General features: G+C 30.5%; 1 protein-coding gene across 1 annotated transcript in view; it reads left to right on the forward strand.

Annotated features, from left to right (window-relative positions):
• The first annotated feature begins 892 nt into the window (after positions 1-892).
• Positions 893-14891, forward strand: part of LOC135125789 (UNC93-like protein) — a 144429-nt gene continuing 130430 nt past the window's right edge. Inside the window, exon 1 of the mRNA XM_064051471.1 lies at positions 893-1116. Coding sequence (XP_063907541.1) covers positions 1064-1116 — 53 coding nt within the window. The 5' untranslated portion in view covers positions 893-1063. The remainder of the gene's footprint in view (positions 1117-14891) is intronic.

Below are 14891 nucleotides of genomic sequence, written 5' to 3' on the forward strand. Positions count from 1 at the left end.
TAGTTTAGTATGCGGAAATAATTAAAAGGTGGCTTTTTGTACCGTTGGAAATCCCAAATTATGTATATTAAATAAATAAATATGAACTGGCTACTCCAGATTAGACTTAAAAATTTAGTGACAAAATTTATTAATTTTTCCTATAGATTCAATCAAAACATGTCAAAAAAAAAATAAAAATTTTCATTTTACAAGAAAAGACAGAAAATCGAAAAAACTGGTTTAAAGTTATTTGGAGAGAATTTCCCCTGTCCCTGAACATAGTATAACATATTCAGATTTTTCGAAAAATTATAAAATTTGATTTTGTTTTTTTTATTTTTTATGATAATTCCTATTTTAAAATAAAGACATGCGTGTAGTGTTAAAGTAACAGTAAAGAAGAAAGAATGTTTTGATGATGTCATCAACATTTTAGCAAGAACAAGTGGTATGGTAATGATAACAATACTGTATTCCTAAAGTTTTCTGATTTATAAATTTATTTGAGTCACCCTGTACAATTAAATAAACAAAATTAAAACCACAAGTATTGACTCATATATTTGAAGTCGTCACAAAAGAAAATAAATTTCGCCAAGTTACATTAAGAACAATATTTTGATGTCTGGTATGTCTCCTTCACTTGACTTTACTTGTATAAAGAGACTAGATCACAAATAATTTTATGCAAATGATGGTGCTACTAAAAATGCACTTTGTATTAATTATTCTCAGTATAACTTCACAATGGCAAAATGCACCGAAGTAATATAAAACGAACATCAAACTTGTTTCCGTCTTTTATTACAGCACTATCATTGAATCAACATTTTGAAATGTAAATAGCAAATTAATTAGATAATACATTTTTCCACTAATCCGTGTTACTCTAGCCATAAAAATCCTCAGACAGTTTCAGATTATCCTACCGCTTTGATAGCAAGGACAAGGAAATCAGTCTATGCATCTCGCAAGAGTTAGATAGTAGATTGATTACAAAACTCGGCGTTTCAACTAGTCTCGCGACCGCTGTCCACTCGATTAATCTTAACTTTTTTTATGTGCTTAGTGTCTCCCGAAAATGGTTTACACGATTTCAGACAAAGTGGATAAGGCAGAGAAAACCACTGACCCGTAAGTATTTTTTTGCTTATTAATTTTTAGGGCCGCGTTGTGGTGGAATTGCCAAGAGGAAATTCTATTAAACTACCCCTTTAATTAATTTACACATTAATAGAATAAGTTAGCGCTAAAAAGGGATAATCGGAACCTATTAAACAACAGCTTCACTGAATTAGTAAATAAATCTTACTCAAGTGGATCAATGAACGACCTTGTAGTGAGTGTTGTAGTAATTAAGCAAATGTTATTGCGGTAGAAGGTGATTCCGAACAAATTTGAATCAGGGGCGAAACAAACTTCTTCGAAAAAAAAAAGAAAAAATCTTGTTTCAATTATTGGTCAAGTTCATCTCGTGGGTTTGCTCTCTCCAACGTAATGAATAAAAATTATAATAATAAACACATAATAACGGGTGGTACAGAGAAAATGGTTTACGTTGTAAGTACCTGTGAATGGATTATTATTAATTGTTCAATTGTCTTAATTAATTGCGCCAAGGGTATCCATGCAATTTAAAAATTAATATTTCTGCAAAATGCACTTGTATTGTTATTATTTATCACTCCCTATTCAAAGTTTACCTTATTTTTCTCAAACTCACATAAGATAAAAATATTTTTCATTTTTTTATTATATTGTTTTGACACGTACGTACTAAGTGGTTTCAATTGTGTCATAATCATACCGCTTGTGTTATTTCACTTTTAACCTCAATTCCATTATTTCGACAATTAAGTTGTTGCAAATAATATCCACCTTTCGATTTTATTATTAAAATTTGCTGAGTCGTTACTAGCCATCCGTTGACAAGAAGCAGTCATTACAATTTGGTTTCAACATCTAAAATGCCAACAGAAATCGAGATACTAATAGCTTTAAGTATTTCACCTTCATCCCCCCTAATCACTGTTGCACAATCAGAACCATCAAAGAACCTACACATGTTATTAAATTTATTATTTTAGCGTTGAATTTGTTCCATGGTTGTGCGTGTAAATGCATAAATGTGTAATTAAAAAAGTAATTACTGGGTGCAGGATGTAACAAAACTTGTATTTAGCAGCCTTCCACGTGATGACTGCACGTGCACTTTTAAAATATATTACATTGAACTAAATTATGAAAACACAATTTTATAACGGTCAAGAATAATTCGAGATTAAATAATTATTAAATAACACTTTTGATGTTATACAAAGATATCTAGAACCACCATTTTTAGAATATAACTTAAATCAATTAATTTAATTAATTAGTTAATTGGATTTCCTTTTATGAGACATCCACTGACCTTCATCCAATGCTAAAGTTATCTGTATGGCGTAGGACAATCGTTTCCATTATTTTTTCCAAAAACGCTAGTTGTATGATCGACACCCTTAAATCGACGATTTAAAAAAACATAAAGGAACTCTTCTACAAGTCACTACCCCAGAAAGTCATTGTCCAAAAACCACCCCACATGAGTAGCATAATGAGGAGGTACTCCATCTTGTGGAGCATCACTTCATTTTCTAATAAATTTGCATGTTGTTTAAAGGTGTCCAGAATAAGTGGATTAGTTTGATCTTTCAGCATAAATTTCAACGTTCCAGTTGTCCTGTGTAAGTAGCTACCCTATAATGTGGTTACTAAATTCCAGTCGAACGTCGAGTTTTTGAGGACTCACTCGACCCTCCTTGCCATTTAAATTTTTTCAATGGAAGGCTGCCTCTGCAAGGGGACAAGGTTGCGTCCCCTTAAAAATAAAAACTGACGTAACTCGGGATTTTCTGAAAATAACACAGTCATTGAGTTTTCAAGGTGGTGCAATTTCATTGGTGTGTTCTTTATTTCTATTAAATAAAATTTGGTTTAATGGGAGTATGAATGATAGGAAATAATAAATTTTGGTAATCATCTCATCTTATTGTTGGTGGGGATGATTACCCAAATTTTGGATAGCGTTTTACAATGTAGACGATGTTCCTAATACACATATAAAATTTGACAGAAATCAATTCAGTAGTTTCGGAGATTGTCTGCGTAATAAAAATCCGGACAGACGGCAGACAGATAGACAGGCGGAAACGGGAGAGCTGTTTTTTCGTACTCTAGAGGTTATGCAACGTCGAGAAAACATAAAAGTGGCCAGTCGTTCAATTAAAATATTTCCGTAGCATACGCTCAGGAAATGAAAACCGTAAAATGTGTTAACAATAAAGGCAAATAAATACTTCGTCTGTTTTTTTTTATTCCTGGATGACAGCTAGACAGCAGATTCAATTTTGTTCAATGTCCAATTTCCTATCTAACACGTTTCCCGTTTCCGTCGTCCTACAATTATAATTAGACCTGTTGAGAATTTATTGTATAGATAACCTCCAAAAATACTAAATTGATTATTTTGCAATTTTAAATGCAATTATTCGCTTCCTCTAAAACATTATAACAGAATCAGAAAATATCACTGAGTAAGTTTACTTAAAGTGCGAACTAAAACATCATACTTTACTGTACAAAATTGTCTTAAAAAAATTGAAGTATTAAAAAAAAACGAGAAAAATCTTCAAAATATGTACATGGAGTATTTTGCTTTAGAAAAAATTGATGTAAAATAATTTTAGTAGAATTTTCCTCTCACCGGAAATCAAAGTGTGTTAAAAAAAAAATAACGATGGGATTAGAACTCTTGCGAGTATAGCTCAAGTTCAATGTTGAGGTGTGGAAAACCCACACGGCCACTGTCAGGTCATTGCGTGGTGTTCATAATAATAAGCATTTGCTTTCTCTAGTATTTTTTTAAGGAAATCCTTCAACTTATATTCATAAAATTTTCAGCAAATGCCTGTAAGCAAAAGCTTAATCTTAAGTAACAATTTTAGTTTACTTTTTAGTTACTTTAGTAACTTAATCTTAGATGAGAAGTATAAGCTTTTCCTTCCATCGGTATTCAAAACAGTCACCTTTTCCTTGACAAATTAAGAATATCCTTTAAAAAAAGATAAGTCTGGTTCTTCAGTTGCTTATGACAAGTCTAGGAATTAAAATGTTTAATCAAATAGTACAAAAACAAAAATTTTATAAAGAAAGACGCGCTGACCCTCAGGAGGAAGATTTTATAAAATTATTTCGGTTCCGATATCCGATCAAAAAGTGTACAACGGCTTTCTGAGCATTTTCTCATTGATAATAATACAAAAAAATGAAAATACGTTTCAGATCCAGGTATATATTTATTTAAGTAGTGTTTTATCACGAAAAATTTTAGTAGATTAATTTCAATTATTTCAGATGTTTATCGGTTTTCTTCTTTATAGACGCATTATTTTTTTCCAAGTTATCCCTAAGTTCATTCTTTAGTTTTTCAGGAGCTAAGTCTTTTTTGTCTTTATTGATGGGAGTTGACTTTTACTCAAAATGACTTCATTGCTTTTCACAAAATTTCTTTCTAATCGCTATAATTTATTTCTTCGTCAGAGGTGTCACTTGAGCTAAGCATTTTGATAATATTCTAAATCTGCACCCTATTTTCCACCCGTATTTGCGATTTCAAACAAAAAAACTCATTTATATTTATGCACTTGACTACGTGATGGTAAAGTTTTTTTGTTATTTCTTGGAATCAACCACGATGCAGTTCACTCAACAGGTAGTAAATTCTTATGGCGTAAGTATTTCATTATGAATATACAAATAAGCATTTACTTTTAATTGAACCTTCTACGGATAAGTAAAAGCTTATACCTACAAGCATTTGTTTATAAGGACATTCTTATATATGAATATCACTCATATGTGCATAATGCATAAAAATTTTGGTAAAATAACTGTGATAAAAATCAAGGTGGATCCATAAACCACAAGTACAGGACTATGTTATTTTATGGAACATAAATAGTACATATTTGCTGTGAATATTTCAGAGGATGTCAGCACATTGTTGGTGGTGGTGATCAGACAAATGTCCCCCCTTCTTCAAATTTCCCAAAATTTTGACATTTTCGAAACTCAACTAAATACATTTTCTTGTAGATTTCAAGCTTTAGAACTCAAATCCGGCCTCGGTTTTTTGATACCTGCAACCGTTTTTCCAGAATCGACCGTTGAAATATCGAAATTTTTGAAATTTTAAAAAATTCGCATTTTGCAGCGTTTTTTTCCAAAATGTTGCTTCGTGACCATCAACATGCTATATTTTTGGAATCAGCGTGTCAAGATCTACGTCCCTGAATTTTTTCATAATTTTTAGACAAACTTTGTGTCTTACCATCACCGATATTTCTAAGCTAAAATAATACTCTCAACAATCGAGGGAATAATTTTGAAGATTATAATTTCCCAAGTGCGAGGAAAATTATTTGATAATTTTTCGAGAAAGAGGTTACAGGATTGCATGATGATATTTTTTTAATTGAATTGAAATTAAAAAACTGATTTTGACTGCGTTTACCATCTATTTACTTTTTTCCTGTTTTTTCGCCGTATTGTCAACGGTAGAAATAATGAATAAGCGATTTAGTGATAAATCTTTATCAGATATTGGGGATAGTATTGTAAGCAGTGTTCCGCAGAATACAAGAAAATCACATTCTTCTGTGTGGAGTCAGTTTGAAAACTTTTGCTCTAAACGGAATTATATCTTGCAAGCAAGTACCTACTACACCTGAAGAAATCAGCAAATAATGTAAATTTTTAATAAAATTGTAATAAATGTTGTCTAAAACACTTGCAATTTAATTTTGAAATTTGAAAGTCAGCTTTGACAGCACTGATAATTTTTTTTGTCAAAAAATTTTCACTTATTAATTTGAGCTACAAGCGTGTTATCGATGTCAAAAAACAACCAGAACCTCAAAATTATCAAATAACTCAGTATCACGTGATCAAAATTCAGTGTTCTTATTGGATAAAAATATCAAAATGCAATTCTCTGTCTAATAAAAACCAACATAGACAACAGACGTCAAATTGCAGATCACTAGGTCATAAGATGTCGAAAAAACATAGAAGTATCCATTCCTATTAAAATACTTCCTTAATTAGCATACGGTCGGGAAGTTAAAGTAAACATACTTCAACGACAATTTCGAAACAGTTTACTTTTTAAAATAACTTTTACATCACTGTATAACTCATAAGGGTGAAACATAGTATGGGTGGTTAGCCATAAGTAAGTCAAGTTTTCGTAAAAAAATCTGATTCTCCAAAATTCTTAGATGTGAAACTCGTTAATACATCAAGCAACACACTTTTTGAACAAATTCTAACTTTCCTTGCTACAATTTTTTGTTCTAAGTTGCTAAAGTGTCTAAAATTTTCTTAAAACATAAAATAGTTACAACAAAATTAGTCCTTATTGTTTCAGTAAATGCAAAAGCGAAAATACAGCAAATCGAATAGCTTAATGAAATGCGGTAATTTGACATTAAATTATAAGATAAAATACAATGTCACAGCTTTTTATAAAAAGCTCTGAGCAACTTAGTTTTCTGCATAATTTTTTATTGGACAATATATGACACATTTTAAACATATTCTGTTTAACAAACATTTGTTTGCTAATCAGAAAATATACTGCTAAAATTTCGTACCGACCTGTGGTATGAAAAACCGAAAATCTATACAGCTTTTTAGACAATCAGTGACAACTTTTCAACACCTCTAAGATTTCATATTTTTTAAATACACTAGCGCAAAATTTATATTATTCACAAAATTCTAAAGTAAAATAGGTCTCTAAATATCTCTTCAATAGTGTTCGAAAATTTATGACTCTATAACCGCATTTTTGTTATACATAAACTGATAATTTCAACTATACCTCTACCTATAATTGTAAATGTACCAAGATACTGCTCAAACTATTTTTTTTATTTTGAATTTGCTCAAAAAATAGCATACTAATTCTGTGATGCATTGTTAACGACAGTTTATAAACCCGAAAAAAACTTAAAAAATCTTTGGGTCCAACTGTTGGAGAAATAGCCCTTCGAAATGATCAAACTTACATTATTCAAAATAATAATTTTGAACAACTTGAAGTGACGTGAACGTATATAAAAGCGTCTCAAAAAATATAAGAGAATCTGATAATAATCTGAAACAATGTGATAGAATCTGAAAGCATCTGGAAGAATTTTAGGGATTTTGAGAGAATCTGAAAAAATCCGAATAATTCTTACCGAATCTGAAGGAATTTGGAAGAATCTGAGAGAATCTTAGAGGATATAAGAAAATCTGAGACAATTTAAGAGAATTTGACAGAATCTTAGAGAATCTGAGAAAATCTGAGAGAATCTGAGATAATCCCTGAGAATATGAAATGATCTGAAGGAATCTGAACTGAAGGAATATTCCAAAATGTAGAAGAACGTGAGCAACTCTGAATCTGAAAGAATCGGAAAGAAACTAAAATAGTCTGAGAGAATCTGAAAGAGTGGGAAGAAATCTGAGAAACTCTGAGAGCTTCTGACAGAATCTAAGAAAATGGAGAGATTCTGTGAGAAAACTGTGAGAAATTTCTTAAAGAATTTGTAAAAATTTAACAGAATTTGACAAAATTTGACAGATTTTGACAGAACGTTAGAGCCTTTAGAATCTTTGGTATATTTAGAATATTAAAATCCTTAGAATTTTTAGAATCCCCAGAATCTTTAGAATTCTTAGAATTCTTAGAATTCTTAGAATCGATAGAATCCTTAGAATACTTAGAATCCTTAGAATCCTTATAATTTTTTGAACCTTTAGAAACTTTAGAAACCCTTGGAATCCTTGGAATCCAGAATAATTCTGAAAACAATGACAAATTTTTCATATTTTTTGATCTATATATATCTCATCTAAATTGGTATTTTGTTTTTGTAAGTGAATTTCAAATTCGTCAATTTAAGGATTTTTTAAATATTTTTCCTCGACTTAGATTTGTTGAACTTAATAATGTATCGTTGAGTTAATACCCCACTTTTTGGGCTCCCTGTTTAGCTTATATCGAATTGCTTATTTTCGAAACGATAGTCATAAAAAAAAATTTGATCCGACCTGGCCTGACTAAGTAAAATAATTTTTTAAAACTTCAATTTATTACACAGGCACTAATTCTGAAATAATTTTACTAAATTAATTAAGCATAACACATCCGTAAATTTAAGAAGACAGAAAAATTAATGAAAGTGTGTGACAATTTCACTAAAAAATTTATTAGAATTTTCTAGTCTCAGCAGAATGGTGACAGCAGAATACAAATCTTTTAGTTAAAAATACCAGAAATAAAGCAAACCCAACTCATATTATAGAAAAGAAACACTTTAAACAGTAACATACTGTGATCTTAACATTATTTTTAAATGGAAAGTAAACTAGTAGTTTTTTATAGCTTATTTCACGCATTACACAATGATTTATTACAAATCGTAGTGGAACACTGACACTAATTTAGAGATTGCGCAGCATTAAGTGAAATTCATTCTTAAGTTTGTAAAAGATGCATCCACAAGAAAAAAAAGTTCCGACTCATCTAAGCGAAATATGCACATGACCTTTGGTTGTTCAAGTACATGTAATTAAAATTACGTATATTACTATAGGATAATTTGTTTCATTACACTTTAGTATGATAATATAATAATAATCTTCTTTATATATTTTGCAGACAAAGGAACTAATTTTATGATAATAATGACAGTCAATCGCATTATCCACCAAAGAAAAATTTAATATAACAGATTCATATCTTTACTATTGAGAATAATAACACTGAACAAAACACTTGTAAAGTAACTTGCCCCACATTTGAAAATTAATTATTTTCTGGTTAAAGCTGTCAAGGTTGTGAGCAATATTTTTAGTATGTATTATGTAGTATGTAATTTTATACAACAAAAAATAGAATCGTTTGATTAGCTTTAAAAGAAATGTAACATACAATAAAAATACAAAAACTGCTGGGATAAAGTCCAACCAAACCTGTAGTAAAATTAAAAACTTAATGAAAAGTTCCTAACATATACCTAATAACAAAAAAAATAGTATGTTCTAAGATAATAAATAAAAGATCTGTTCGTATAGTTTTCAGAAAATAAAATCAGTTAACTACAAATTTCGAACCATCTAATTTAGTAATAAGCTAATTAGATAAGGATAATTTCACAGTTTAAACGTAATTTCATGCATCATACTTTTTAGGCATTAATCATCTGACAGATAAAATAAATTTGCTTTAGTTATAAGCAGTAGGGAAAGATCCATTATAAATCTAATCATTATCTTTACTTATTATTACAGGATGGCGTAAAATTAAGATTTTTCAAATAATGAATTACTTTCTTACAAACAACCTTGGTTTTAATATTTGAATAGTTAATAACGAAATTACGCTCAGGTAACTACTTATTCCGCTACCTAATTACCATGAAATGTCAAATTGGATGCATTATTATTAACAGGTATTAAATCTGCGTCCTCGCTGCTACAAAGCACAAAGATTTCTATATTAATTGTTTACCTTTGTAAAAACTGATGCATTTACTTCACCTTCATCTCAAGTAACTAGTTAAGATCCTCTCTCCAGGGTACAAAACAATATTAAGTTTGTACCTCACTAGCCGACTACTTACTAACTGTTTTAATATGAATGAAAAGTATAAAGTAAAACAAGCTTACGGTTTTCGTCAAGGAGATTTCTTACCTCATATGAATTTGTTTAAATATTTTTCAAAATCATTAATCTGGAACCATAAATGGCAAAAATTAAATAATTTAAAAACTCGTCTCAAAGCTGTAGAAAAATTCTAGGTTTACGTTGTGAAGTAATTCGAGATTTTCACGAATGAACTGAATTCTAAGTCAGTTTCAATACCCTAATAAGCTAAATCAGTCATTATATTTTTCCTTCAACGATAATTTAAAGTAAAATATTTCACTTAATTTGATACAAGTAATAACTGGTTTTAATTTTTTTTATACACAACTTGATCGCCAATTGTTAGGCAACTAACAAAGCATGCGAGTTGTGAAACAAACAGTAAAACAACCAGTTTGCTGAAAGCTCTTGCTTACCTTGGTCAGCAGTAAAAAATCACGGTTTGATCAATTTATTGGTTGCCTATACACATAGCACACTTCGGAATATGTTATGTCTACTGATAAAAAATTCTCATCGTAACACTTTTTTAGCATTCCAATTGTAAATAATCTTTTTAGATTTGCTCAGCACTCGGCAGTAATTTAGTTTCATTTTCAGGCCGTATACACTTAAAAGTGAAAAAATGAGCACAAAAACCCTGTGTTCTAAATTACACAAATCAAAAAAAAAAAATTGCTCCCAACAGACTTGCACGTTTTGTGCTAATTAATGTTGATTTTGTTTAAAAAAATTTTAACTTTGTTTTTTTGTATTTTGTTTACTGCCCGTTAGCATCTAGTATTTATATATTTTTTCTTTTAGTTTTTGGATACACAAATCTAAAATAATTTTAAAAAAGTTTATCAGATCTTCTCACAGCTCCCTACAAAATTAATTTCAAGTTATAACATAATTTATCATATTATAAGTAGTTAAGCTACATACTTTACAGCTCTGTCACCACAATTGCATATGTAGGATACCTACAAAAGCAATTATTATTATTATTATACCAAACTGGTTGCTGAGTTTGCCGCCTTGTCGTAACACAAATTATGGGCAAATTATCAAAACTAACATTTCATATCTATTCATATTAGGTAGTAGGTAACTATTTGTAGAAAGGTAATTAGCAAATTTAAACAAGTTTAGTTTCAACGTTAATGAGAAAACATTGCAGTAATATGTTAATTCAAAGTACAGATTCACTCAAGAGTGGAATTTTTGTTTGTAATATTTCCACTAGCTTTTCAAATAACATAAAAATATTAGTCAAAAATAAAAACATAACGGGGGCGCGAAAAAGTTCTCGTGTCAGCTTGAGGACGTTTTTTATTGGTCGGACGTTATCATGATTCATGACTGTTACTTATAGGTTGTACGTACCTTGTAATAATAAATGTTTCTTTTTAGAGGTAGCTGTGTACGTTGCGCTTCGTTCTGATGATGAATTTAATTATTTGAGGTAGGATGTTTATGAACGGACATTGGTTAATGCAAAGCGGAATAATTAATTTGCAATTAATTATACAACTCTATTGAAAACTACCACAGAAAACCGTAATATTGTACAGGGTGAGTATAATAACGGGACCCTGACCAATTTTCAATGCAACACAACATACATCTATCAATTATAGATAGATTCCAAAATAAACACATACGTTTTTAGGATCAACGTTTCTGAAAGACGTCAATTAAAATTTCACAAATGAAATATTAAAAAAAAAACATCAACATATTAATTCGGAGAAATGTAATAAGTTAAATGAACAATTAAATAAATTAAACTAGCGTAGTACTGTTCAAAATGCCTTCCTTCCTACGCAACACATGCATTCCTAATTCTGGTTTTTAAATCTTTGCAATTACGAATAGGACTTTCAGGATAGTCCCTAACGGCTCTGTGATAATGAGGTGGTGCCCCGTCCTGCTGAAACCACAGCTCTTGGAGGTTGAGAGGAGCATTTTCTAATAACCCCGGAAAATCATTTTCCAATTAGCATTTGGAAAATGAACTGTTCTGATCCAGTGTGGGTTATTTTGGGAGTAATAGTGACAGTTGTGCCGATTAACAACCCCGTTATTGCCAAATCTTGCTTCATCCCTGAACAAAACTTTGAATAAAAAATTGTTGATGTTGCATAAAATTCAAAAATTGTTTTCTTCTGGGGAAGTCTTCTTGTTTTAGATCTTGCACTAATGTCACGTGGTAAGAGTGGAATTTATTCGCTCTCAAAATTTTTGAAACGTAAGATTGAGATATTCCTAGATAGGAAATTAATAGCACGACAGATGTCGTGCTATTAATTTTTTGGATCATTGTCTACGGCTTCAATTAATTACACGAATTTCATTTTCGACACCATTAGCGGTAAGTCCCCTATTTCTTGTTTTTTTCAGCCAATTTTGTCTTAACGTTTTTTCTAAACATCTAAAGATTTGGTCGGATGGATGTCGCCTATCGGAATATCTTCTTTCCACTCAAGATCATATCAACCTTTTCATCGTTCGTGTATTTAACCCTCATCTTATCGCAACGACTAAAAACTTATCGGAGCTCAAATAGAATTATTGCGAAAGTCAAAATTAACTACTAAGTAACTATGTTTGTACATTTTAGAAAAATAAAATATAAATAGAGTTACATATGAGATATGTACTCGTATTTTGTGTTGCATTGAAATTTGGTCAGGTTCCCGTAATTATAACACTCACCTTGTATATGCGAATTATGTTCTTGTTTTAGTGAAAAATTTACAATTCAAATCTCTCAAATTAAAATATGTGTAACGTTTATATAAGTTGAAATTACTAAGTTCACACAGGTGGCAAAATTTTTAAAAAAGCGTTTCTGTCGACTACAAATCCGAGAAATTTTATGATTTTTCAATAAAACAGTTAATTAATTTTTTTAGTAATAATCCAAACATAATAAACCCTCAAAATTTGTCATAGTAAGTCTGAGGGGACCTATGCACTTAGCTGCGAAAACCTCCCCAGCTTTCAAAATTAAATCAAATCTTACACTTCCATACAAACAAGTACTTAAGAATAAGTATTACAAATTTAAGCACATAAAGAAAATGAGAAATTTTAATTAAAAATAACTGGATAATAATGCTCAAGTAATTGCGGTGGGAGTCCAAAACATAGACCACGGTTCTGGAATCGACTGCTATGATCAAGGCGATCGAGCTCTCCTCAGATTTTCAAATTTTCAGTGTTACGTTATGTTAGACAATTCACGATTCACAACACATAAGCAATCTTGCTAGGCGAGGCATGTTATATATGTACTTGATCGAAGGGCATGCTCATTTCACGTGTAGGAGTAGGTGCCCCAGTTAAAAAAATAGTGAATAACTTGTGCTAAAAATCCCCGCTACTAACCGATGAACTCATTCATTTAGTTAAGTATTATTGAATCAGCAAACTGTCTGTGTCGATATCCTTTTTACACCAATGACAACAATAATCTGAAATTTGTACTCGTGAAGCTCTGATAATTAAATTATTTACTGAAACTGCAAAACAAACAAATCTTCGTTATACCAGACTGTAGCAAAATATTTAAACAATAAAGAATGATCAAAATGAATTCATTAAGATTACATCGTGGACTCAACGAATCCCCTTATCACATAAAAAGAAAGCACATATGAAATAAACAAAACAAGGACATTTTAAATACGCACAAAATTAAAATAATAATTCGAGAATAGATAATTATATTCAACTTCGAAATAAAAGAACATATTAAATCCTTCCCGTTTTTGGGTTCACAAAGTTATGAATTTAACAAATCAGAATATTTGACTAGTTTAAATGCCACTAATGAATAATGTATTACAAATCGCAAGTGAAAAGTTATGAAGTCTGGATAATGTTTGTAATAACTTAAATAAAATTACGTTGAACCTGAATAAGTGAATTCCTTGCCACGTGTTTTACAGGAAAATTATTGTAGTTGAAGTGTATTAGAACCTCGGACAGTTAAAAATCTTAAGATGAATTGTGCATTTACAAACAATAAAACAAAAATAACATGTGTTCATTAAAACATTTCACAACATTTCAGATTAGAAAATCACTAATTAACTCGTATTATACTAGTTACACTCATTGAGAGGGACAAGCACGTCGATTGTGATTCATTTTTACTCAAACAATTACCCTTTAGTGAAAATACATAAAAGATGTGTTCAAAGATGGGTGACTGCAACATTATTATTTAATATAATTTTTCGAAACGGAACACCACAATACCTACTCATAAATGCAAATATTACATAAATTCGGTCACAGAAATATCTTTGAAAGTTATTGCAATTTTTGGTTTGTTTGGTGCATGTCGACGTTATTGAATTCTGTAATCTGTAGTATTAAAGAGGAAAGGTCAGTTTTCATCATACGTATTAAAAATACAAAGATACAGAGACCCAAAACATTTCTATCTCAAATGATAAACGTCTTACTAAACTAACATAGTTAATAATATATAATATTTCTTTATTAGAATGAATTCCGTAGAAGTTTATATTAGTTTATGTTAAGCCTCAATACAGGTATCAAGTTAATCCTCATGAATAGCTATAAACTTGGCAACTGGAAACATAAATTTAATAAAGTACATGCACGACTGTATCAAACGTAAATTTATCCCACACAACCCTCAGTAAAAATGTTATTAATCCGGTCTTTAATTAGTTGATATCGTTAGTTAAGTTGGAGTTTGTTTGTACACTACACATACATTTTGTATTCTTAACGAACTTCCTTTCTTTTCCATAAAAGCGCCTAAATGTACGCAAAAATGAGCAGTATTTTTTCCACAGCCGGAGTCTTGGCCTTGGGTTCTCTTCAATAATAGTTGAAATTTCGTTTCTCCAGCGTTTCTTACTCCGGAACGCTACCAGCTATTTCGCAACAAAAAAAAAGAAGGCAAAAAGCAGGTCAGCTTTATTTCATTAGGGGTCAAATGTCTCCGGTTCGTTCTTACATCGTAGTTTCATACTCTGTTTTCGGGTTTACCACTCAAATATTGAGAGCAGATGGCTACAGATAAGCTCCGGATCAATTTTATAAACAAATGGAACTATTTTTTGATAAAACCTACATTGGCATACTTTATAAAATCAAAAAGGAATTGTTTAAAATCAGTGAGGATTTTTCGAGGTACATT

The sequence above is a fragment of the Zophobas morio genome, unplaced genomic scaffold (genome assembly GCF_036711695.1).
Source record: "Zophobas morio isolate AGI-343-1 ecotype UQ-CSIRO unplaced genomic scaffold, CSIRO_AGI_Zmor_V1 ptg000009l, whole genome shotgun sequence".
NCBI classification, from domain to species: Eukaryota; Metazoa; Arthropoda; class Insecta; order Coleoptera; family Tenebrionidae; genus Zophobas; species Zophobas morio.